The sequence below is a fragment of the Peromyscus californicus genome, unplaced genomic scaffold, assembly GCF_007827085.1.
Source record: "Peromyscus californicus insignis strain IS unplaced genomic scaffold, ASM782708v3 Scaffold_6__1_contigs__length_162567912, whole genome shotgun sequence".
NCBI lineage: Eukaryota > Metazoa > Chordata > Mammalia > Rodentia > Cricetidae > Peromyscus > Peromyscus californicus.
Window position 1 is genome coordinate 103,854,556 of NW_026294584.1, and position 23,980 is coordinate 103,878,535.

Here is a 23,980-nt window from a genome sequence, read left to right on the forward strand (position 1 = left end):
TCTTTTTACTGCTTTTCTGTCCACAGTGACATCCTTCCACTTAGGTTATTAAAGTTGATTTGTCATGGATGTTTGGGGCTAAGAGTTTTAGGGTGTAGGTGTGTGAGAAAAAGTTAGCATCTGAAAGATGGTGCAACCTCTCATGAACATTTGCCATCTCTTCCAGGGCTTCGGATAAAGGAGACCAAGGAGGTTTATGAAGGGGAGGTGACAGAGCTCACTCCATGTGAGACAGAGAACCCCATGGGTGGTTATGGCAAAACTATCAGTCATGTGATCATAGGGCTCAAGACTGCCAAAGGAACCAAACAGCTGAAGGTGAGTCTGTGGGGCACGTACTTTGACTTCCCAGTGCTGTGTGGCTCTGGAAGATGGTATAACTTCTGCCTGGGGTCTGTGCAAAGTGGGGCTGCACAGGTCATGGTGAGGCTGTTAAATGATGGTACAGGGTCTGGCCTTGAAAACTCAGTGGCTATAGCTGCTACTCTCTTCCTCCTAGAAAACCACACATGTGCATTAGAATGAGCTGGTAGGTAAGTGAGGAGCCTGCCTCTGCCATGCCATATTCCATATGATACTTCATATCCAAGGCCTAGCCAAACTCTGAGGCACACAGGAAGCATCACCTCGAGGGGCCTGTCTGAGTTGCAGGGCAGACAGTTCAGTGGGCTGCAGGGCCCTGACAGCTGCTTCTGACAGGCTTCCATGGGTTGAAGCTTGAGGCTGCAGTATACTGAGTGGGACTTGGTGTCTGACCCCAGAGGATTATCCTGTCATCCTTTAGGACACAAGCCAGGATGCTTGAGATCAGAGCATAGACTTTAAAGTCAAAAGGGAATCTTTAGCTTTGTCTACCTTTTGTTTTAACTTTTAGCTCTATTTCTTCCATCACAGGCAAGTGATGTGGTCTCTGAGCAACTCTCTGTCTGTGCTAATTGCTTGTCTCATACAGTCCTGGGGCTCAAACTTGTAGTTTTAGATCCACAGTGAGAGGTAGATATTCATGTCTGACATGGCTCTGCATTAGTTATTGCCACAATGACTAGTAAACACCATTACACCCTCCTTGAGTGTGTGTTTGGCCTAGAGCTGACAGTTTCAACAGATGCTTCATATGCTGTCAGTTCATGTGTGTAGACATACCAAAGCTCCCTTGTGTAAGGTAAATGGGCAGCTGCCCATGGAAGCCAGGCAGCCTGCATCAGCCCATCCAGGGTGCATGGCAGGGCTAGCTCTGATCTCAGCATTATGTATCTGCCTTGCAGCTTGTTGTACAACCTCAGGAAGTCACTTGGGCTCTCTGGATCCAGCTTCTCATCTAAGCTGCTAGACCAACTGGGTAATTTCTGTCTTTACTCCACTCTGATTTTTCTGGTTCTGTGATTCTGTGAGATTGTTTTTTGGTCACTGTTTTATGGAGATCATAAAAATGTCACTTCTTCAAAGAGCTGTTTCTCCTTTTCCTAACAGGGTTCTTCATCCCAGGAGCTTGGCTCGGCAGATCTCTCTGTTGAATGCAATGCTCAGGCTTCATTTTGTACTCATGAGGTTTCCTAGTAGGAGGCAGCACCTTTTCAGTAATCACAACTTCAGCCAATTCATTTGGGAAATTAACCAGTATAAAAACACTTGAGAGGAAGACACACACACACACACACACACACACACACACACACACACACACACACACACACACACACGGTATATCCTTGAGTGTATCTTATACTAAAAGGCCTGCAACTTAAACTTGACTTGTCTATAAGGCTACTCTGACAGTTTCTTTGAGGAAAATAAGGGGAAAGTTTAAAAAAAAAAAAATTCCAAATGTACTTCTATATCCTGGAGCAAATGTCGATATTGGCTAGAAGAACCTGGTACTTGATGGGTGGTCTAGTGTACAGGGCACATCAGTTTGAACAAGGAGTACCCATTTAGTCTTCTACTAGGCCTGCCTTGTGCACTTGGTACTCATTGTCCTGCTACAACAGTACCCAGCTGGCCACCCATCTCCACCTAGCAGCAAGGTAGAGCCCTGGCTTTGCAGGTGAGGTAATAGTGTTCTGGGGCTCCATTGAGGTCAAATTTAAGATATAGTTCACTACTTTTAATATACAGCTTTAGAGATGTTAATACACAGTCACACAGCCATCATCACCACAGTCTAATTTTAGACTTGAAGAAACCTCAAGCCACTGATGGTCCCTCCCAGCCCCATTCTTAGCCCTGGACAGCTGCCAAACTGCTCTCTATCTCTACAGGTCCACCTGTTGGGGACATTTCATAGAAGTGGAGCCATATAATACGGTTTTTTCCTGTTTGACTTCTATGCAGTGCTGAGTTTTTACTCTTTAGTTTTGTTCAAAATCGAGCTCCAGTTTTCCCACTACAACCACATATGTGACATCTCTGAAGTTTAGCCTGGAGAGCTGTGTCTAAAAGATGCTGTCCTAGAATGTCAGTAGCCGAGGGCATGGGTCTGGGGAGCCCAGGGAAGCAGCAGACCTGTGCTTCTTGGCAGTCTGCCTGTGCCCACAGGCAGGCTCTGAGCACTGGTATTTGACTCAGAACCTGGGAGGGCCCTAGCTTATGTCTCATTTTGAATTTTATGCATCTGTGATTGTCTCTTGGTGCTGTTTAGTAGATGAAGAAACAAGGCTCTAGAATCATGAGCCTGGCAGAACACTAGTCTGGTAAGCAAGTACTGGAAAGTTCTGTGTTAGGAAGGTCCAGTGCTTTCTGAGGTAGGGGAGGTTTAAGAACTCCCTCCTCACTCCTTGATGGCCTCAGAAGCTAAGAAAGGTGAAGAGTCTCCTGGTACCCTGTGGCTGGCTTCTGGGCCCGCCTGCCCTCCTCCTCTCCCTGGACCAGTCATCCTCATCCCACTCTGATGTGCTCTTGCTTTCATGCTCCCCGCTGATGGATGGATGCTCCGTGCAGTTGCTGGCCCTCTCCATATCCCACGGAGAGGCACCTCACAGCATGCTGGAAGGAAGTCAGATATGCATTGCAGTTCTGAGTCACCCCTGTTTTTTTTCAGCTGGACCCCAGTATTTTTGAAAGTTTGCAGAAAGAGCGAGTCGAGGCTGGAGATGTGATTTACATTGAAGCCAACAGTGGGGCTGTGAAGGTAATGTCCTTCCTTCTTGGGACAAAGCACTCTGCCTGATTTGTGTGTCATGGAAGACCCGGGTGCTGGAGGAGGGTGGGCACTGCCTGGTGCCATGCCATGGGAAGGGCAGAGTTGTCCCTCTGCGTATTATAAAGTTTCTTTTCCTTTATCTTCATTCTTTAACCTTCTCATGATGAAAACAGACAGTCTGTTAGAAATACTAAGACCTGTTTAGAGGGGGAGTACAGGGTGAGAGACCAAAACAACTTTAGTCATTTTCAAATTGAAATGTGCAGTGTATTTAATCTTCCTTTATCTCTCTGGTATTTTCTTCCCAAGATATATGCATGTGGGAAGGAATGCAGCATTAGCTGGCATTCTTTTCATATCTGATTCCCAGTGTCCTGTACAGGGTTGCTCACTGTTTAATGGATGAGCATAATACTTGATATCATGCAGTAAATCACCCACCTACAAAAGAGTCTGAGCAGCTCCCTCTGTCTCCAGTTAATCTACTGGATTTGCCCTTTATCAGGAATTGCATACAGTTACGGGTGTTGGGGGGACTCTTGAGAAAGTATCGGGTATCTCCAGCCGGCCGATAGCTTCCTTCTTTTGGCAGAGGGCAGTGGGCACACTGAGGTCGGGCACATTGGGAAATTGTCAGGGAGGCTGTCCTTGCTAGGCTGCATTTGGGAACCAAGGCCTTTGTCTCATTGGGCACTCTGCCATTTGAGGCCTGGGCAGTGAAAACTCACACAGCATTCATGTTTCTCTGTCTACAGAGGCAAGGCAGGTGTGACACCTATGCCACTGAGTTTGACCTTGAAGCTGAAGAGTATGTCCCTTTGCCAAAGGGAGATGTGCACAAGAAGAAGGAAATCATACAGGACGTGACTTTGCATGACCTGGACGTGGCCAATGCGCGGCCTCAGGTACTGCTGTGCTGCTGTGGGCAGCACACTTGCCTTTTGTCTCTTTGTGAAGCTCTGGGGATGAATCGGCAAGATCTTGCTGCCACTTTGGAGGCAGACGCTCCTTTTTTGTCTGTGATGTTCACAATTAACATGGGCATGAGCTACGCGGGACTCCTTTCTTCCCATTCTAGTGCAGCAGTCACAGATGATTTCCTGGGCTGTTTCTTCTCCCAGCCAAGCCTCCCGCCCTGAACTAGCCAGCTTCCTCTCTGGCTTCTGTCCAGCCATGGCTCGTGCCTGGATGCTCTGAGTATTACTGGCAGGAAGGCACAAATGCTCTGTGAGCCCTCACAGGGTTTCTGAAAGCCTAGCACAACTCTGACCTTCCCTCCACTTAGCAGGGCCTCAGCACCTTTAGCTTTGAGTTGGAGCCAAGTCTGCAGCTCTGGAGGGACAGTGGATACTTCTTACACCTTGACTGGTAACTGTAGGAAAGGATGCATCCCATAACCACGTCTCTGAGAAACATGATTCAGAGAACCAAAGTACATGTGTTCCTTGCTGGTGGCCTTTCAGGTTGCATTCATCTTCATCTTCCCTAGGCCACCTCTTCAGCAGGAGAGGGGTCCGTTGAGGGTTTGCTCAAGAGATTGTTGACACTGGTCTTCGACCAGCAGGTGCCTTCAGGAGGTAGATGTCTGTCTCCAAACTGACCTCAGAAGCCTCTGCTTTAGGCGGAGTGTGGGGTCAGGAGCAAGTCCACAATGTGTAGGAGCCTGGGTGTCAACAGAGCAGCTCCTTAGGAAGGAGGGGCCTTCCTTGAAGATGGTATAGACGTACCAAGCTTTGAGTCATGGAAGAGCTTGTGTCCAAGGGAGAGTTTGTGGTCTTTTGTGGCTAATCCACAAAAGTTTAAAAAGATAACGGTGAGCAGAGGAGGCCACTCTGCCCAGTATACTCTCAGTGGAAAAAATTTGTCTGATTCGTACAGGTCTGGAGCCTATGAAAGTTCCTCTGTGTTTAGAAGCTTATCAAGGGAGCCAGCATGGTAGCACAGGCCTTAATCCCAGCACTTGGGAATCAGAGGCAGGGATCTCTGAGTTCAAGCCCAGCCTGGTTTACAGATCAAGTTCCAAGACAGCCAGGGCTACACAGAGAAACCCTGTCTCAAAAAACAAAACAAAAACCATACATACATACATTCATACATACATCCATCCATGAAAATAAAAGCTTATTAAGATTTCCAGGGGACTTGTGTAGGGGTCTCAAGTGAGTTGGCATTGGAGACCTATATGAAGCAGGAGAATAAAGTTTTGGCAGCCTCTTAGACAGCATGGCTGACTAAGTCTTCTCTTCTCCAGGGGGGACAAGATATCCTGTCCATGATGGGCCAGTTGATGAAACCAAAGAAGACAGAGATCACAGGTAAGAGCCAGCCCAGCGCCTTCAGTGGGATCAGGACCCTGTGGCTCTGTGTGCACCTCTAAGCAAAGTATGTGTGGGATGGTGTCCTCCCTCTAAGATCACAGCTTAACCCTGTCGTCTACGCTCTGTCTAGACAGCCAGTGCCTGCTCTTGGGCCCCAGGCACCTGTCTGGTCCTGATGAGGTCCTAGGGAAGTTGAGAAGTCGGGGCAAACTCTGCTGCCATGGCAGTTCCCCCTCTCCCAACTCTGCCTAGTGCTCTGCTCCTGTGTGGCCTTTATACCCCTCTTCTCTTCCCACCTCGGTGTCCTCTTTTCCCTAATGACCTGTAGGTTTGTTACCTTAAAAATGTGGGTGATCTTGGAGGTCTCAGCCAGAGGAGCAGCTGGAGACAGTTTTTCCAGATCCCAAGAGCAGCTGTGTCTGGGTCTTTGCTTGGCTTTGTGGCTGATGTGACAGGGTTTTACTGTATAGTCTGGAAGAGCCTTGCACTCTGCACCTCCTGCCTCAGCCTCCCTAGTGTTGGGGCCCAGGTGTGTGCTGCACACAGCCCCAGCCCCAGCCTTTTGCCCTGACTTTGTTCTTTACTCTCAGGCAGTCCTTACCTGGTAGATGTGGTGGAAGAGGCAACAGCTTCTGCCAGGGCTCTGGTCTGTCTGTGACCAGACCCTGCTGGTGTTTTCAGGACTGGGCTGTGTCCTGGGGCAGCTTATATGACTCTGGATAACCTCGTCATCTAGGAGCTAGAAACCATCTTCCTCTCCAGGGAGGGCCGAGACTACACTTGATTGAAGGCTAATTAACCTAAGCATTTTCATATAGGGCCACAAGACGGTCATTTACAGAACACAGAACAGGAAGATTTGCATATGAAAACTCCTGTCATCCTAGGCTCCAAATCTGCTAGTCTCTGAGATGAGTAGCTGGATCATCAGGTCGGGAGAGTGAGATAGTAAGGCAGGATGGGGAGTGTGGAGAGGTGATGGTCTTCCTGTGCACAACCCTCTTTGGGTTAGCCAGACAACTTTAGAGAGAGCTGCCAGTTTTGTGGCCTTTAGCTGTGTTTGGTCCTGTTTCAGACGATGTAACTGAAGCTGGAGTGTGGCCGGGGCCTGCTGGGGCCTCACAGCCAGGGAAATGGGTGGCAAGGGTGGGTTTGGAAGTCAGTTCAGAGCAGGAGCTGATTGCTGCTGCTGACCCTGCCCTCCCTCATCTAGATAAACTTCGAGGGGAGATCAACAAGGTGGTGAACAAATACATTGACCAGGGTGTCGCAGAACTCGTTCCTGGAGTACTGTTTGTCGACGAGGTCCACATGCTGGACATCGAGTGCTTTACCTACCTGCACCGAGCTCTGGAATCTTCCATCGCCCCCATTGTCATTTTCGCATCCAACCGAGGCAACTGTGTCATCAGGTAGGGCCCCTCCCGCCTGCCCCGGTTTCCCACCTTCCTTCTGAGCAGGTTTCCTGTTTGGACTCAGTATACCCGCAGCACCAGGAGGCAGATGGGGGGATAAGCAAGGTTGTGTGTCAGTGTTGTTGTGATGAGGAGTCTTCCCAGTGGTCTTTAGGGCCACTGGGTGTGAAAGTGATGACCACATAGGGCGGGTCTTCGTTGGGATGTCATGGGTTAGCTGCTGACTTCTATATCTCCTGCTCAGAGGCGGGTATTACCAGCCTCACTTCAGGTGAGGGAACTGAATGGTGTAACTTGCCCTGTTCTTCCCATTCCAGACCTTTCTGTGACACAGTGGTACCTTGGTGGCCATCCTCCCTCACGCCCCCTTGAGAGTTGAGTCCTGGATACTGGGTGTTCATACAGTCTCTCCCCTGTTAGTGCAGGCCCAGAGCTGGGGTGGAGGGCTTTTCCAGCCTCCATTTTGTCCTTAGTACTCTGGGTCTGACCTGCAGAGAATGTGCACGCTTTTGTCTCAGGCCCATGCCAGGTTCCTAATATGCAGTTGTAGTGGCCTAGAGGTTTTCTGTGGTCCTTTGGGACATTCGGGGCTGGTCTCTGCAGTGCTGGGATGTAAAGGGCTTCTTTTCAAGCCCAGAGCAGTTACATGAGACAGTGCCCTGGGGCTATGTAATCCTGACAGCGGGCACTGGAAACTAGAAAAGAGTCCTATTGCCTATGAGTATTCATGATAGCCAGAGCTACACTGAACTAGGAGCCCAGCTGCTGGCTTGCCACTCCATGATGATGGGCCACATAGAAGAATGTCACTGGCTCTTGCTGGAGAAACTTAGTTTACACTAAGGTTGTCCACTCAGGGTGCTGCTGGCTCTGGGGCAGGCTAGTGGGGAGTAGTCTGGTGCTAACTATGAGCACCATTGCATTACACAGCAGCCCCCCAGTTGTGTCCCTATCCACTTGTAGTTGGGATATGTATGTGGCTCAGTGTGTGCCTGTTCTCGCTCCCTCTGATAGTCTGGATAGTCTTCTGACTATCCCAGGTGCGTCCTGCAGGGTTGAAGGAAGCTGTTGTGCCAGGTGCAGGCCAGCTTCTGTAGAGGATCAGGGCCACTTGGGTGGCATCTGGAAGCTACATGTGGGCCCTGGGCCCAGGAAGCCTGGCACCCGTGGCTCTGCTGGAAACTTGCTTTTTTTTGCACAGCTTCATCTGGGCTCAGAATGGACACATGATGCCCCCTGCTGGGAGCTCTGCCAACAGAGCTAACCTAGCCCAGTGGGTGCCAACAGAGGCTGGCAGCTCTTGGCCCCAGTTGCCAGGGCTATATCCAGGAGGAAGGAGCTCTTGATCCCAGCCTGCTGTGAGAACCAAACTCTCGCCAGCCATATGAACTCTAAAAGTGGATTTGGTGCTGAGTGCTAGTGGGGATGCTCCATCATGTTGACAGCATCCACAAGAGATGGTGGAAAGCCCACATGGAGCACCACACTGCACTGCTGCTCCTGCTAGCTTGGGCAAACAGGGCCTGAGCTCTCACCAGGTGTGCATGTGGCTTGGGTTCGGGTGAAGACTGGACTCCAGAGTACACAGTCTCAGCAAGTTTTGGCTAGAATGCTAAAAGACAGAGTTCAGGAATATCTGCACAATGTGAGCAGCCTGTGGTGAGCTGTGCACAGCTTTCTCCTCAGAGAAGCTGCTGAGCTCTTACACCACAAGCATCACACCTGACAGCCAAGCTCCGAAGGGAAGTCACAGTGTTGAGGGCTTTCTCCTTGTCAGCTTTCTACTGCTCTCTATATGAGCCACATACAAAGTGATGTCAGGGCACCCTGACACCCAAGGGCAGATGAGGTTGCCTCCCAATGGCAGACTACAAGCCAAAAGTGCTGCCACTCAGCTTGCTGGAAAGCCCACATGCTTCACCCCAGTGGCTGCTGGGCAGTGAGTAGGCATGAAGTGTTGAGCATGGCATCACATGGAGCTGGCTGTAAGCGGAGTTTCTCTGGAGTGTCTCTGCAGCTGCTCCCAAATAACCGCACAGAAACTTAATATTAATTATAAATGCTCAGCCTATGGCTCAGGCTTGTTACTATCTAACTCTTAGAACTTAAATTAGCCCATTAATCTACATTCTGCCACAGGGCATCACCTCTCTTTCATCTTGCACCCCCTGCTTCTTCTCTGTGTCTGGCTGGTGACTCCTCTGACTTCTTCCCAGTGTCCTTAGTCTGGTTCTCCTGCCTAACCTTACCCTGTCCAGCTATTGGCCAGTCAGCTTCTTTACTAAACCAATCACTGTGACAGTGTACAGGACTATTATACAGCTGGCATCAGAGAACACTAGCTCTGATACCATGGCTGTGAAAATATAGCCATGACAGTGCCCTTTCCAGAAGTTGCCTTACATTCACCTTTTGGCTTCTGGCCATCTTAACAGCTCTGTGGCAGTGGCTTCATGGGTTGAGCCTCAGACATGAGCCCACTGCCTGCTGACCTTGTGTTGTCTAGGGCATAAGTCCTGGCACGAGCCTGGTTCCCTCCCACAAGGGATATATCAGGCACATGGAAGCCCATACCTTAAGCAAGTCCCTTGTTTTTCTTGTAAATTACACAGATTAAATGTTGAGTGCAGAGTCTCTAAGCCAGTGGTTCTCAACCTTCCTAATGCTGCAATCGTTTAATACAGTTCCTCATGTTGTGGTGACCCCAATCGTAAAATTATTTTTGTTGCTACTTCATAACTGTAATTTCGCTACTGTTATGAATTGTAATATAAATATGTTTTCCAATGGTCTTAGGTGATGACCCATAGGTTGAGAACCACTGCTCTAAGCCATGTGTGCCTGGAGTGGTGTACCATAGGTTGTTCCCTGCTTATCTGTCCTGTGCGTGGCTTGGTCTCAGTAACCTGTGGGAGCATGACAGGTCATGTGGCCCTGTCCTCTTGGCCCTGGCAGACTACCCCCAGGTCCTCTGGGTAATGTACATAAGGAAAAGTGTTCACCTGTGGATGCTGGAGGAGGAGGTGCTTACCCCTTTGCTGTTCCAAGGAATCCTTTCCCTTTGGGTCCAGGAGCATCAGCTGTTAGATGAGAGTGGCCAGCACTGACCCCAGCTCTGCCTGTGGAGGGTCCATTTTCCCATGGATCAGTGTCTTCCTGGGATTTAGGAAGGTCAGTAGGAATTTCTGAAGGTTGGTTACCTTGTTGTGCCAGTGTCAAGACTTAGACCAATGTGGCCTCCCTTTAGTGTTGACCTGTGACACATGTCCAGAACGATGCTTTTAAAAAAGCCCTGTATTGATAGACATATCTGATGCACAATGGAGCATTCAGTAGTTTGTAGTAAATTCACTCTCTACAGATTTGCCTTTTTTCCTATAAATGGTACCATATGACCTGGCCTCTTCTGGTTGCTGTCATTCACTCTGCTTGTTCTCAGGGTTCATCTGTGTTGCTTTTTACACTTTGTAGTAGAACCATATTCCATAGTGTGGAATATTTGATGGCGTATGTCACCTGTCCATTCCTCAGCAGGTAGGCAGGAGTTCTTTTGGCTATGATGAGTAATGCTGCTGTGAACATCTGTGCACATCTTACGTGGACATAGTTGTGACTTCTTTGGGATGTGTCCCTAGGAGTATGGGTGCTGGATTAGGTAGTAACTGCTCAGCCTTTCAACAATGATGACTTTTTCTAAGTCACTGCCCTCTTTACGCCCCACCAGCATTGGGCAGAGTCCCATGTTTCCATTCTTCCAGCACTCCCCAGTATCTGTCTTTCCAATTAGAGATACCAGTGGGTAGAACGTGCAGCACATTAGTTTGATTTCTGTTTCCTAATGGGTGGTGGGAAGTTGAACATTTTATTTTTATAGTCACTTATAAATCTTTGGAGAAATGCTTAATCATGTTCTGTGCCTATTTGTTTGTTTTTTGCAACAAGGTCTCATGTATCCCATCCTGACCTCAAACTTATGCTACCTAGCCAAAGATGACCTTGAACTTCTAATCCTCCCAAATTTTGGGATTACAGATGTGCCCAGTTTTCATTTAGGTTGTTTGTCTTTATTCTTGAACAGTAAACGTTCTTTATGGCCAGGTGCCTTTAATCCCAGCACTCAGGAGGCAGAGGCAGGTGGATCTCTGTGAGTTCAAGGCCAACCTGGTCTACAGAGTGAGTTCCAGGACAGCCGAGGCTACACAGAGAAACCCTGTCTCGAAAAAAGCAAAACAAAATCTTTATGTACTTTGGATGTAGGATATTTATTGCATAGATCAATAATGAATGAACATTATGTAAATGTATCTGAGTATTTTCTACCTTTCTTTGAGTAGTCTTATCAACTTTTTGACATAGGTTTTAAATTTTTATTCAGAACTAATTTGTGGATTCGGAGTTGAGCTCAGTAGAGTACTTGCCTTGTGTGTGCAATGCTATCTATGGTTTTCACCCTCCTGCCCCCAATAACAAATTCCAGTCCACCTTGGAGTCCAGCCTGCCTACCGTTGTGCTTTGCTCTCAGTAAGAAGCACTGTCTAACCTGAGACCGCAGGCGCATGCCCTGTTTTCTTCCAAGAGTCTGCAGTTCAGCTCTTGGTTCATTAATCATTTGGGGTTGATTTTTGTGCATAGTCAAAGAAGGGTCAGTTCTGCATCACAGATATAAAGATGTCCAGCTGTCATAGAACTGTTCATTGAAATGACCATCTTTCAAAAAATATTTATTGTGTATGTGTGTGCATGCATTTATGTGCACCGTGTATGTGTGTGCAGGTGCCACAGATGTCAAAGGGTGTTAGATACCCTGGAACAGTTGCAGGTGGTTATGAACCACCTGGTGTGATGTTGGGAACTGAACCTGGGTCCTCTGGAAGAGCAGTAAGCTCTCTTAATTGCACAGCCTCTCCCTAGCCCCAAATGACCATTCTTATCAAGTTGCATTGGCAGCCAAGTCATATGGCTGGCCTTTTAAAAGTGTCTCATTGTGTCCACTGACTGAGGTCAGGAGCATGTCAAGAAGTTGCCTGTTGAATTGCTTAGGTGTTTACTGCATTTTCAGTCATCAGCAAAGCCTTGTGTCATCTGTGTCTCTGGCAAATTATGTATTACAGAGAGCAGCAGTGGGCACTGATCCTCAATCAGGGGCCGTTCTTCCTGTGAACATCTGGCAATATCTGGAGACATTTTTATTTTTCATGACTCAGTGCTGTGGGTGTCACACAGCATCCAACAGTGCACAGCACAGCCTCTGACAGAAAGTATGGGGTCCAGAAGTCAACAGTGGCATGGTATAGAGCCCAGAGTTTAAGGCAGAACAGTGTTAAAAAGTGAGTGGGCTATTTGCTCAAGTGAAAGCTATGTTTCTAGAGATCCAGCGCATCCTGCAAAGGCATTATACCCAAGCTCAAGGAGCACTGGGTCTGTGGGCTCACAGTCTAGACTGTCTACCTGGGAGCACAATATTAACCGAAATACATTTATTATTAAGAAGTTTGTAATAAGATGTGCTCCACTCTGTTCCTAGTTCAGTGCTGTCCCTGCAGCTGCCACTGAACAGTGTCCTTGTGTTTTTCTTGTCTCAGATGGGTGTCCACAAACAATTTCCCATGAATGGGTTTTCCGGAAGAATCTGTGCTTCAGATTCATAGCTTGGATGATTAAATAGTACTTGGCAGTCCTTAATTGTTGTTGATTTTTTTTTTTAATACTCTTTGGCTCTTAGGGGAGCCTACCACCCAACTACCAAATAAATCACACAGAGTTTTATTCTTTCTTATAAATGCCTGGCCTTAGCTTTGGCTTGTTTCTTGCCAGCTTTTCTTAACTTAAATTATCCCATCTACTTTTTGCCTCTAGGCTTTTAATGCTGTGGATAATGCTCATTGTTAATTAAGAAAACTGATTGGCCGGTAGCAGGGCAAGAAGAGATTGGGCGAGAGGCAGCCTGATGCAGAGAGAATGATGGAAGGAAGAAGGGCAGAGTCAGGAGAGTTTGGGGGAGACAGCAAGCTCCCATAGGACAAGCAGGGCATGTAGAAAATGAAGTAACAAGCCATGACCCATGTGGCAAAGCATAAATAAAAATATGGGTTAATTTAAGTGTAAGAGTTAGCTAGTAACAAGCCTGAGCTATCAGCTGACCATTCATAAATAATAGTAAGCCTCTGAGTCAGTTATTTAGGAAGTGGCTGCCAGGTATTTGGGAACATGCAGGTGGAACAGGAAACATGTGATTACACTTTTACCTTACTCTATTTCTGTATATCTTTTCCTTCCTTCTTTCTCTGTGGCTTGCTGTGTAGCTAGGTGGCTGGCCCCAGATGTCCTTCTCCTTTTCTTGCTCCTCCCCCAGATTTCCCCTCCTATTTATTCTTTCTCCCTGCCAGCCCTGCCTATCCTTTCTCCCGCCTTACTATTGACTGCTCAGCTCTTTGTTAGCCCAATCAGGTGTTTTAGACAGGCACAATAACACATCTTTGCATCATTGAACAGATATTCCACAGCATAAACAAATGTAACACATCTTTTAGTAATATTCTACAACACTTAATAGCTTCTGAGTGGTCTTTTGGTGTAAGTTTTAGCTTTATGAACTCAACCATAAGAAGCTCAGTAACCACACTCATGTAAGTTCTGTTCTTTTCAGGGCTGCTGGAGGGGCGCTTCATTTCTCACATACCTTTTTCCATTAAATTTCTTATGCTTTTATTATGTATGAATCCAAGATGATTTATAATGAGGCTGTGGAATTCTGAATATTTTTGTTCTTGGACTATTTCAACATGGCAGAGTTGAGATTTTTAGATGTCCTGAGACTCCACCTTCCCAAAAAAACCCTCCCAAATACACTCTAAGAAGAATTGAAAGGGAATTTAGTAACAAAAATTTAAATACCATTGTTAAAAGTTACTTTTCTTGAAAAGATGGTAACTATTGTAAGTACTGTGATTTGAATCCTGATAAAACTTCATATTTTACAATTCTCCCTTATTATTTAAAAAAAGTGTTGCTGGCCTCGGATTCCTTGTATAGCTGATGGTAACCTAGAACTCTTGATCCTCCTGAGGCATGGTAGTGTAGTAATACAGGCTTGTACACCACACTCAGTCTTATGTGGTGCTGGGCATCAAACCTAGGGTGCCATGCTTACAAGGCAGGCCATTGCTGAGCACACCCCAGTGCTAAAGGTTGCATTGACGTATGTAGTAGTGAGTGATGCAACCATCACTACTATCTGTGTTTCCAAAACTTTTTTACAGACTCATTTATTTTTATTTACGTATATAAATGTCTTGCCTCCCTGTGTCTGTGCACCACATGCATGCAGGAGCCTGTGGAGGCCAGAAGAGGGCACTGGATCCCCTGGAACTGCAGTTACAGACAGTTGTGAGCCACCATATGGGTGCTGGGAACCAAACAACAGGTCCTCTTTAAAAGCAACCAGTGTCCTCAACCACTGAGCTGTCCACCAGCCGGTTTCCACCAGAACCTTTCCCTCACTCCAAAAACAGGACTCCTGTAGCCCTTGCGCATCCAGTCCCATCTTCCCGTTCAGACTGCAGTCGACCGCAGTAGACGACCGCAGCAGCCTCTGACTTCCTTCTGTGGATGTGGCCACTTAGTTTCCTGGAGTGCAGTTTGTCACCCATTGTCCTTTGGTGTCTGGCTTGTTTTCCTTAGTAGGTTTCGAGTTTATCCTGTGCTGCTGTGCATCTTCCATTTATTTTTTATAATAAATATACACTGATACTAAACTGCATTGGAAAGATTTCAAAATAGATGTTTGAATGTTTTTTTCTTTCTTGCTTGCATCCCTTTTTCTTCTTCCTTCCTTTTTGTGTGTCTGTGTGCGCATTCTCACACTCCCTTAGCATCGCACACTTGTGGTTCTCTCTGCACCGTATAGGTTCTGGGAACTAAACTCAGACTGTTGGGCTTGTAAGCAAGCACCTTTACCTACTGAACTGTGTTGCCAGCCCTAAAACGACATATTTTGAAATTAACAATTAAAGTGGCATGCCTTATTCTTTCTTATTTTAGTCAGCTGTGGTAGCTTTTGCAGTTGTGACTAGGCTCAAGATGTTAGGGAGGCTGACGGCCACCCGTGTTAGGATGGCCTGATGCAGAGGCCCACAGCTACTAAGCCCCCATGGCTGCAGCTGGGCTGGCCTGTAGGGCACCAGTGTCTGCCCAGCATGTGTCTGTCCCATCAGGCAGCTGGCACAGGCCTGGCAGGTTGGCAGGCTTCCTCTCCTGGCTGTTGACAAGGGCTTGGCTAAGGGATGAAGAGAGAAACAAAGGATGTAATTGGACAATTCTCAGGAAGAAAAGAGTGAATGTTAGGGAAAACATTTGTGCCTCATTAGTAACCAAGGAAATGCAACTCAATCAAGGTGTTCCCCTTTCTCTTTCTAAATCACTAAAGCAGCAAACATTTAGGAATTCAGATGCTTTGCTGGCTATGGTGTTGGGCGACTGGGTCACTCATGTAGCTGTGCAGGCTGGCATAGTCATCCATTCCTCAGACCCTTGAGCTACTCAGGCATGGTGATAGTTTCAGAGGAAATAATTCATTAATGTGTGCTGTCAAGTAAAAATTAAGCATGGTTATTAAGACTGAAGCAACAGGCAAAACCAGAAAAATGCACATATTGGCAGTATAACTATAAAACACTCGAAGGTGTGGCAAATAGTTAGGGTTTTTTGGGTTTTGTTGTGTTCCATCTTCCCAAATTTTCTATTTCTGGAATGACGAAGCTGTTCCCCTGGGCCACCTGGCCCTGATTCTCAGGGATGCTAGCAACCTACTCTGTCCCAAGAGTGTCTCTACTCATGTGTCTGTTGTCCAGGATCTCAGAGTTCCTTGGGTAATGGGAGTGATTTTTGGCTCTTGCAGGGGCACTGAGGACATCACCTCTCCACACGGCATCCCACTGGACCTGCTGGACCGGGTGATGATCATCAGGACCATGCTGTATACACCACAGGAGATGAAGCAGGTAAGCCTCTGGAGCCCCCCTGTTCTTACTCCTCTCTCTACCCACCTCTGACCTCTTAGCTAGCCTAGGCCTGGCTTTTGCTCACCAGTCTGAGAAAGTCAGTGTCCTTATGACTCTGAAAGATGGGTCATTCTGAGTGGACATTCTTCGATGGGTTAGAACCTCTGCTCTCTGTGGGTCTGGTCCATCTATCTACTCTTGATGAGCTTGAGGAAAAGGGAAAAGAAAACATGGACTTAGCTGGGCAGTGGTGGCTCACGCCTTTAATCCTAGCACTCAGGAGGCAGAGCCAGGTGGATCTCTGTGAGTTCAAGGCCAGCCTAGTCTACAGAGCGAGATTCAGGACAGGCACCAAAGCTACACAGAGAAACCCTGTCTCAAAAAAAAAAAAAAAAAAAAAAAAGAAAAAGAAAAAGAAAACATGGACTTAATGACCACCAGATGCTATCAGCCTGCAGATTTCCTCCCAAGTCGCTTTGGTCAGTGTCTTATCACAAACCAGAACAGCCCTTTCTCTGGGTAATGAGAGACCTACCTTTGGTTTTGAGGCATTGTCACTCAGGTTCCGTTGAGATGGTGACAAAGAAGACCATCTCCTTGCTTTGCAAAATTATCACATGCATTCTGTGAGATTGTGACGGGATAGGGCACCATCATCCTCAGCTGCTTCATGGTCAGCCTCTAAGGTCTTTGACAACAGCTTTGTGATAACTAAGTGGTGGAGCTGGGCCCCTCCGGAGAAGCTCACCTTGGAGCTCCAGGTGAAGCTCCTCTGAAGCACTCTGCCTCCCCTCATACTGGTACTGTGACCGACAGGCCTCCTCAGGTCAGTCTTCAGGCTGCTCTCCGTGGCTACCTGTCTGGGTCTCGCTTTGGCCTTAGTGGCTCCAGGGATCCCCTCAGCCTTCTGCTGGAGTTAAGGTAGGTAGGTTTCACATAAACAAGCTCAACTTAATGGGTGCAGGGTGCCCCTGGTGCTGACACCTCACAAACATCCCTATAGGTTATTAAATGATTAAAGATATCATCCGTGAGCCGCCTGTTTCCAAACAGCTGAGGTAGGAGCACCCACAATTTCTCTGGCCTGTTCTAGAGACAGTGAGAGCAGATATTCCTGGTATTATGGAAGGAAGCCAAGCCACAGATCCAACCAGCAAAGAGATGATGCTGGCCCTCCCCTTGCCAGCCTCTGCCCTTCAGTCTTTGTATCTCTCTGGAGTTGGCAGACCTGGGAATGGGACCTAGGACCCTATGCATGCTGAGAACATGCCCTGCCACTGATGTGCATATATCCCAGTCCCTCTTGTCGTTCCAGAAGGACTCCTGAGCAGCCATTTTTGCTGTTGGCCCGAGGTCACGAGTCCTTGAGTCATGTAGCTGGCTGCTGGAGCAGAGCAGGGGACATCCTCCCTAGCTTTCTTTCCATAGCTCTTGAACTCATCTGGTGACTGTCTTGGGCTCCTCTGCTGTTGGACATGATAGCTGAGCCTGTGTGTATATATGCTCACATCCTGACCCCTGAGGAGCACAGCAGATGTGTTTGTGGCCTCTGTAGTGTTTGGGACGTGTTTGGACTAGTCAAGAGGTTTCCCCCAATTCTGCTCTTACGGCCTTTTCTGGATAAAGGCAACACTAGCAGTGGTGGCCTGTGAAGTGGCCACCTCTTAAGAATGCATGCTAGCCTGCCGACCTCAGCTCCAGGCTGCTCAGGGTGACAGTGATGACTGCTGACCCCGGCAGAGTCCTGGGTTGTCGGGCTCAGCCGTCTCAAGCTTCCACACACCTTTTCTCTCTCTAGAGCCTGGTGCTAGGACTCAGTGTCTTCCAGTTCCTGTGCCTCTACGCTGGCTGTTTTTACGGCTTTAATTTAAACAACGGCTCCTTGATATCTTGTTTACGAAGCTGCCAGAGTGAAAAATTCCTGTATTATATGAGGCTCGAAGTCCTCGAGTTATCTCGGCCCCGCAACACACAACATCATTATCCCGCTGGCCCTTATCACTCAGTGCTGCTGCGCCCGTGGGACCTGGTGCCACTGCTGCGGCATCTCACCGGCTGCCGGCGGCTCCTCCAGCCTCCCCAGGATCCTCAGTGCAACAAGCATTAGGCTCTTGATAGATTAGATGTTTCAGCGATGTTAGGAGGCTGCTAAATCTCTTCAAGTAACTTTTTTGATTTATTTAACCATAGTATTTATCAAGCAAATAAAAAATGTCTTCTCTTGCTTGAGTGCTCATAAGTGATAGTGCCCAAGCTGGCAGAAGAGGTTGGAGCCTTGAGGGCAAAGCTAGGAGTGGTCCCAGTTTTCTGTAGCCATGGAGAGGGCCAGAGGAAGCTGTGAGCTGCACTGGACATGGGGGTCCGTCCCGCTGGCTGCGACATCATTCAGGTGGACTGTGGGTAGGACGTGTTATTCCCAGAGATGCAGGCCAGCAGGGCTGGTGGCCATCAGCAGGGCAGACACTGAACACAGGTGAGACACTTAACCGTGGTTTTTTTCTCCAAAGATCATTAAGATCCGAGCCCAGACAGAAGGCATCAACATCAGCGAGGAGGCGCTTAACCACCTGGGAGAGATTGGCACTAAGACCACACTCAGGTATGGTACGCCAGGTAGCAGCCTGCTGGAACCCTTCTGCTGTGCCAAGGGCCTTCTGCAGGCATGAGTTCAGAGTGCCAAGGATCTAGAACTCAGTCTCCACAAGCCCCGGGCGGAGCTCACACCACTCTTTCAATTTCCCAGTAGAGCAGGGCCTGTCCCTATCACTTTACCCTGGTGTATTCCAGGTGTCTGGTGGCAGCAGCCCGGGGATCAGCGCATGTGCTGTGTTCTCCAGGCTGTTCTGTCAGGGCTCAGAGGCGGTGACTGGAGAAGACAGGAGGTAGTTCTTCAGACCCTGAGCCCTCCTGTGCCCCTTGAGTACGTTACTCTTGTCCCTGAAATAAAGGAGGACATTGTCAGCTGTTTGATTGAACGTTCAGTGATCGAGTTTTCATGTCTGTTTGATTGAACGTTCAGTGATCGAGTTTTCCTGTCTTGGGCCAGCATGAGCTTTTGGTTGCTGGTTGATTTCTCTGCATGTTCACAGTCTCCATCTAAGTTGGCACTGTCTGCCCTGCCAGGGTGTGTATGCATCATAGTGTTAATCTTTCAGCAGAAATGGAGTCACCTCCTTTGCAGATTCGAGAAGAGCACTGTGTCCCCTGCCTCCTGGTGTCCCCTGTCTCAGTTGTGATGGGCAGTGGAAGTTCCTCTTTGCTCTCCTCACCCTGGGCTCACTGCAGCTGGACTGCTGCAGCCATGCGGCAGTGCCCATGCTGCCTGCTGATTTGGGGCTCCCTTCAGTGGCCCCATCTTGACCACTGTGCTGTGCTGTAGGTATTCGGTGCAGCTGCTGACCCCAGCCAACCTGCTGGCAAAGATCAACGGGAAGGACAGCATTGAGAAGGAGCACGTGGAAGAGATCAGCGAACTCTTCTATGATGCCAAGTCCTCTGCCAAGATTCTGGCTGACCAGCAGGACAAGTACATGAAGTAACATTGGGTTTGGAGGTGCACCCAGAGGACAGACCTCACACCGTGGACAGAGCTGGAGTCAAGCATGCTTTGCAGTGTTGCTGGCTCTGTGTGGAAACATTCTTTCTGAGTTAGGAAACCTCCATGGCTGCTTGGAAGGAATCCCTTCCCACTTGGCTTGTTTTCTAATAAAACTGAATAGGTTATTTTGATGATACCTCTCTTTTTATGTTTGTACTTTGTGTGTGTGTACTTGGCAGGTGCCTGTGGAGGCCAAAAGATGGCATCAGAGCCCCTGGAGCTGGAGTTACTATGGGAGGTTCTAAGTTCTATCCCCAGCACAAAACAAGGTTATTTACGCTTGGCACATACACAGGAATTACAGAACCAATTTAGATTTATAGCTACTGCGGCGTGAGTGCAGGGAGTTGCCGGGACACAGCATTCTGCAGTAGGGCAGCACACTTGTCAGTGAGTGGCGAGAGCACCGTTGGGATGGCACACCTCATCTTCCTCTCAGACATCTCTGTGTTTTGATGACCTGGACAGTGACAGGGGTGACTGTTGGGTATCAGAGCCACACAAGTCTGCAGCCCATCTTGGCAGGTACTTTCAGTAGGACACTTCTACTGTGACCCCTCAGCTCCTGGCCAAGGCTGCCATGTCTGGGACATTGTTCATGCTTCCTGTTCTATGCTGGGCTCTTTTGAGTGAAGTCGCTCTGTGCTGACCACACTTAAGGTTTAGAACAGCTGTGCCTCTTCCAGGCTGTAGGTTACCATGGTTTGGGAGTCTGCATGAGGACCATCTCACTGCTTACCTGCTTAGTAACCATCAGTGTAGACTCATGGGTAGGTAGTTTGCACATTGGGTACCTTGTCTTGAGATAGTCTTGCTATGTAAACCAGGCTGGTTTTGAGTTTGAGGCAATCCTCCTGCCTCTGCTTTCTGAGTACTGAGATTATAAGTGTCACCATTCTCGGTGTGACATCATTTTGTCCTCATGAGGCCAAATCGCCTGCCCAGCTAGCAGGAGAAATCAGATTTGCGTTCAGCTTGGCTAGAGCTAACTACTTCATACCCTGCAGTAGTTGAGGATCTGACCTTGAGCAGGTGAGACTTCAGGGTAGACTGAGGCAGGTGACGGCTGAGTTGAAACCTTCACAGCACCTGATCAGGATAGAAACAGTGGCAGTAGTGGTGGGTTGGAGATATTCTTGTACAGCCCTTGGCACCTGCTCTCCAGAGCTGTCAGTGAGGCCTTGTTTTTCCTAGCCACAGCCCCTGGGTCCTGCTACTTCTCCCTCATCTGGGCTGTGACTGTGCCCGAGGAGGGGGGACCATTCTCTGATAGGAGGGAGATGGTCTGGCTAGGTGGCAAGGTTTGGTTATTTTAATTTTCCTCTCTTTTCTCCAGCAAGGCCTGTGATTATTACATTAATCTTACAGGCGAAGTTTTTATGGCCCATCCCTCGCAGACTGTGAGAAGTTTCTCCATCCATTCCCAGGCGGGCAGCAGACCCTGGTGGGGAGAAAGTATTTGTTACATCTTATCAGGCTGACACACAATCTAACAACAATTACAGCAGCCCCATTTTTCCCACTAGTTCAGCTCCAGCTTGAAAAATTGTTGTAATATTAAAGTCAGGCAGGATGGGGGCTGGTCACAGGAGGTGGCCACTATCCCAGCTCGGCCAGGCTCCTGGAAGCCACCCCTTGAGCTGCTTGGTGGCTGAGTAGAAGCTTCTGCCCCTCATTCCAGGTGCAGTGCTGGTTCCCAAGTGGCCTCCAGGCGAATCCTTGTCCTCAGCTTTGCAGACACCTCTTCCTTCAGGTTGCCTTCAACCCTAGGTTGATTCAGAGAATATCTGGGTTTTAAGAAAGAACAGAACTTGCTTTCTCACACCAAAAAGTGATGGGTCAACAAGCCTTAGCTAATAAAATGGAGTTGCAGGCAGAGGGTGGGAGTTACACCCTGTAGCCCCTGAGTCAGCCCTGTTTGGGCAGCTGACCATGTCTGAAAAGGCCCTGCCAAGCCGGAGTGAGACTCTGAGGCCACAGGCACTATGTGACCAGGGTTCAGAGAAGAATGCCCAGTTCTTGGCTCTTGTTGCTAGCGGAGGTCAGAGTTTGTGAAACAGGCGCAAGCTTAGGTCCAGTCCTCTGCGTTTGGATGCATTCATTCCTGGTTGTTCTCTGTTTTCCAGAAATGGCCCCGCCAGCTCCTAGAAAGGAGCTATGATATGACCTAGTCTCAGCCAGACAAGTCAGCTCTCCTTTGGGATCCTGAGAGATACACACTGTTTTCCCATCCCAGGTTGCAAGTGACCTGGGGATGATGCGGGTGACCTGCGGCAGGGCCCGGCAGTGGGAAATGCGGGCTGGCAGGGCTGGCAGTCGCCCGCTGGCCCTGTCGCCCTCCCCGTCAGTCGGCGCCGCACGGTGATTAATGGCCGGGCGAGGGGCGCGTGCGGCCGTCAGCGCGATGGATGTGGCTGTCAGGCCGAGCGTCCGCGCTGACCCCCGGCCCCAGCCCGCGCGATCAATGGGCGGCGCGCGGCGGGCGAAGGCTGGGCCGGCGCGATAAGATGGGCCGATGCGCGCCCGCCGATTGCCCGCTCCGTCACCCGCCGTCACCGGCGCCGTCACGCCGCCCGCGCGCGGGTCGGCGCCGTCAACACGCGTGATTAATGGGGACGCGGGCGGGAGGTGCGGCCCAGAACCTTGCAAAGTCTTGCGGACCCTGAGTGGCGCGGCCCGAAGCGCCCCCGTGTGGCCACACACGCAGCCTCTGGGTAGAGAAAGCCTGTGGGAGAGCTTAGGTGCGGGAGGAGCACATAAAAGGAGGCATCCATGCATCCATGCATCCATCCATCCATCCATCCATCCATCCATCCATCCATCCATCCATCCATCATCTATTTCTATCATCGATCACCTATCTATCTATCTATCTATCTATCTATCTATCTATCTATCTATCTATCTATCTATCTATCTATCTAATATATCTATCCATCATCCATCTATCCATCCATCATCCATCCATCCATCTATCTATTTAAGGCAGGGTCTCACTATGAAGGCTTGGCTGACCTGGAACTCTCCATGTAGAGCAGGTGGCCTCAAACTCACCGAGATCCCTCTGCCTCTGGAGTGCTGGGATAGAAGTGTGCTCTACCCCCACCCTGATGTGTTTTTGAACGGATAATTCTGCGGTAATTCTGAATTGGTGCAGAATTTGAATGTATCAAAGGGGGATGCGATGATGGTGTGTTCCACCTCTTGTCCCCTCTGTGCAAGCAACTTCAACACTCAGCCTATTTCCTGGTGAGCTAGAGATGGAAGAGATTAGGGAAGGAAGGTGCTGTCCATCCCAGGTCCAGCCTCCTTTGCACTTCAAGGTGGCAGACCTTGTTCCCTCATCCCAAGTGATGGAAGAATTCCTATCCTTGCCTAGAGTTCCAGATCTGCTTGTATTCTCTTTTAAACCTCCCTACAGTAAATTCCCAAAGCCATAAGTGGGCCATTGTGAGCTCTGACAAAGGAAATCTACCTAACTCCTATGAAGGAGGTTATTCACTAAAAAATTCCATTACCTCCCCCACCCTGCACCCACACAAAGGCAAACCAGCATTGGGCTGTTGCTAAAGTCCCTTCTCTAGGGGAGAATAAATGATGTCTACCCACTTTCTCCTAGGGTCCTATTGACAAACTAAACTCCACCCAAGACCATGAATTTATTGGTCTTACAGAGCAAAGCGTAGGGGATCATATGCAGGGGTGTAGGTGCCTTAAAGCAGCCACACTGGAAATGTGCACCAGCAGAGTTGGTAACTCCTCCCATGGCGTTATAGATGGAGCCCCCTTCCCTCTTTCCCACGTATGTCCTCTAGCGCCTCTCAGAGCTCCGGAGGCCCACATGGTAGAGGGATGGCTGAGGGTCCCATGAGCTTCCTGGCCCCTTGGAACAGGGAAGGTCAACCATCAACAAGCCTATCTGTGATGACCTTTATCCAGCAGGTCCAGTCAAACTCCTTAAGATGGAGGCAGTTTTTCTTGGAGGAGTCTTGTACAACAGTTGTGTGGTAGTTTGAAGGAAAATGGCCCCCAAAGGGAGTGGCACTAATGGGAGGTGTGGCCTTGTTGGAGTAGGTGCAGTCTTGTTAGAGGAAGGGCTTTGAGATCTCATATATGCTCAAGCCATCCCCAGTGAGCCAGACCACTGCCTGTTGCCTGCCTACCAAGATGTAGAATCCTCCAGCACCATGTCTGCCTGCACACTGTCATACTCCCAGCCGCCATGCTCCCCCACCATGATGATAATGGACCAAACCTCTGAAACTGTAAGCCACCATCTCAACTAAATGTTTTCCTTTATAAGAGTTGCCATGGTCATGGTGTCTCTTCGAAGCAATAGGAATCCTAAGACAAGCTGTTTCTGGCCCACATGAGTGCTGTGGTTGAAAGAGTTCCTCCTTTTTGAGTTGGCTCTTTTCATTCAGAGCAGTATATGGCTATCACACCATCTACTTACCAGGTGACTGCTCATGGATGTTTGGGCTCTCCCATTTCCCATTGTCTTAGTTAAG

The 23,980-nt window shown here is 48.7% G+C and overlaps 1 protein-coding gene and 1 long non-coding RNA gene across 2 annotated transcripts in view; one reads left to right on the plus strand and one right to left on the minus strand.

Moving 5' to 3' along the window:
• Positions 1 to 19,600, plus strand: part of Ruvbl1 (RuvB like AAA ATPase 1) — a 37,919-nt gene extending 18,319 nt beyond the window's left edge. The window contains exons 4-11 of the mRNA XM_052720687.1: positions 167 to 318; positions 3,038 to 3,127; positions 3,895 to 4,044; positions 5,391 to 5,454; positions 6,671 to 6,869; positions 15,769 to 15,871; positions 18,379 to 18,470; positions 19,251 to 19,600. Of these exons, the coding sequence (XP_052576647.1) occupies positions 167 to 318; positions 3,038 to 3,127; positions 3,895 to 4,044; positions 5,391 to 5,454; positions 6,671 to 6,869; positions 15,769 to 15,871; positions 18,379 to 18,470; positions 19,251 to 19,410 (1,010 nt within the window). The 3' untranslated portion in view covers positions 19,411 to 19,600. The remainder of the gene's footprint in view (positions 1 to 166; positions 319 to 3,037; positions 3,128 to 3,894; positions 4,045 to 5,390; positions 5,455 to 6,670; positions 6,870 to 15,768; positions 15,872 to 18,378; positions 18,471 to 19,250) is intronic.
• Positions 12,522 to 18,372, minus strand: LOC128099040 (uncharacterized). The gene is made up of 2 exons (XR_008214411.1): positions 16,407 to 18,372; positions 12,522 to 15,147 (listed from the first exon to the last, which is right to left on the minus strand). It is a non-coding gene; the product is annotated as an uncharacterized LOC128099040 (long non-coding RNA).
• Positions 19,601 to 23,980: the final 4,380 nt, after the last annotated feature.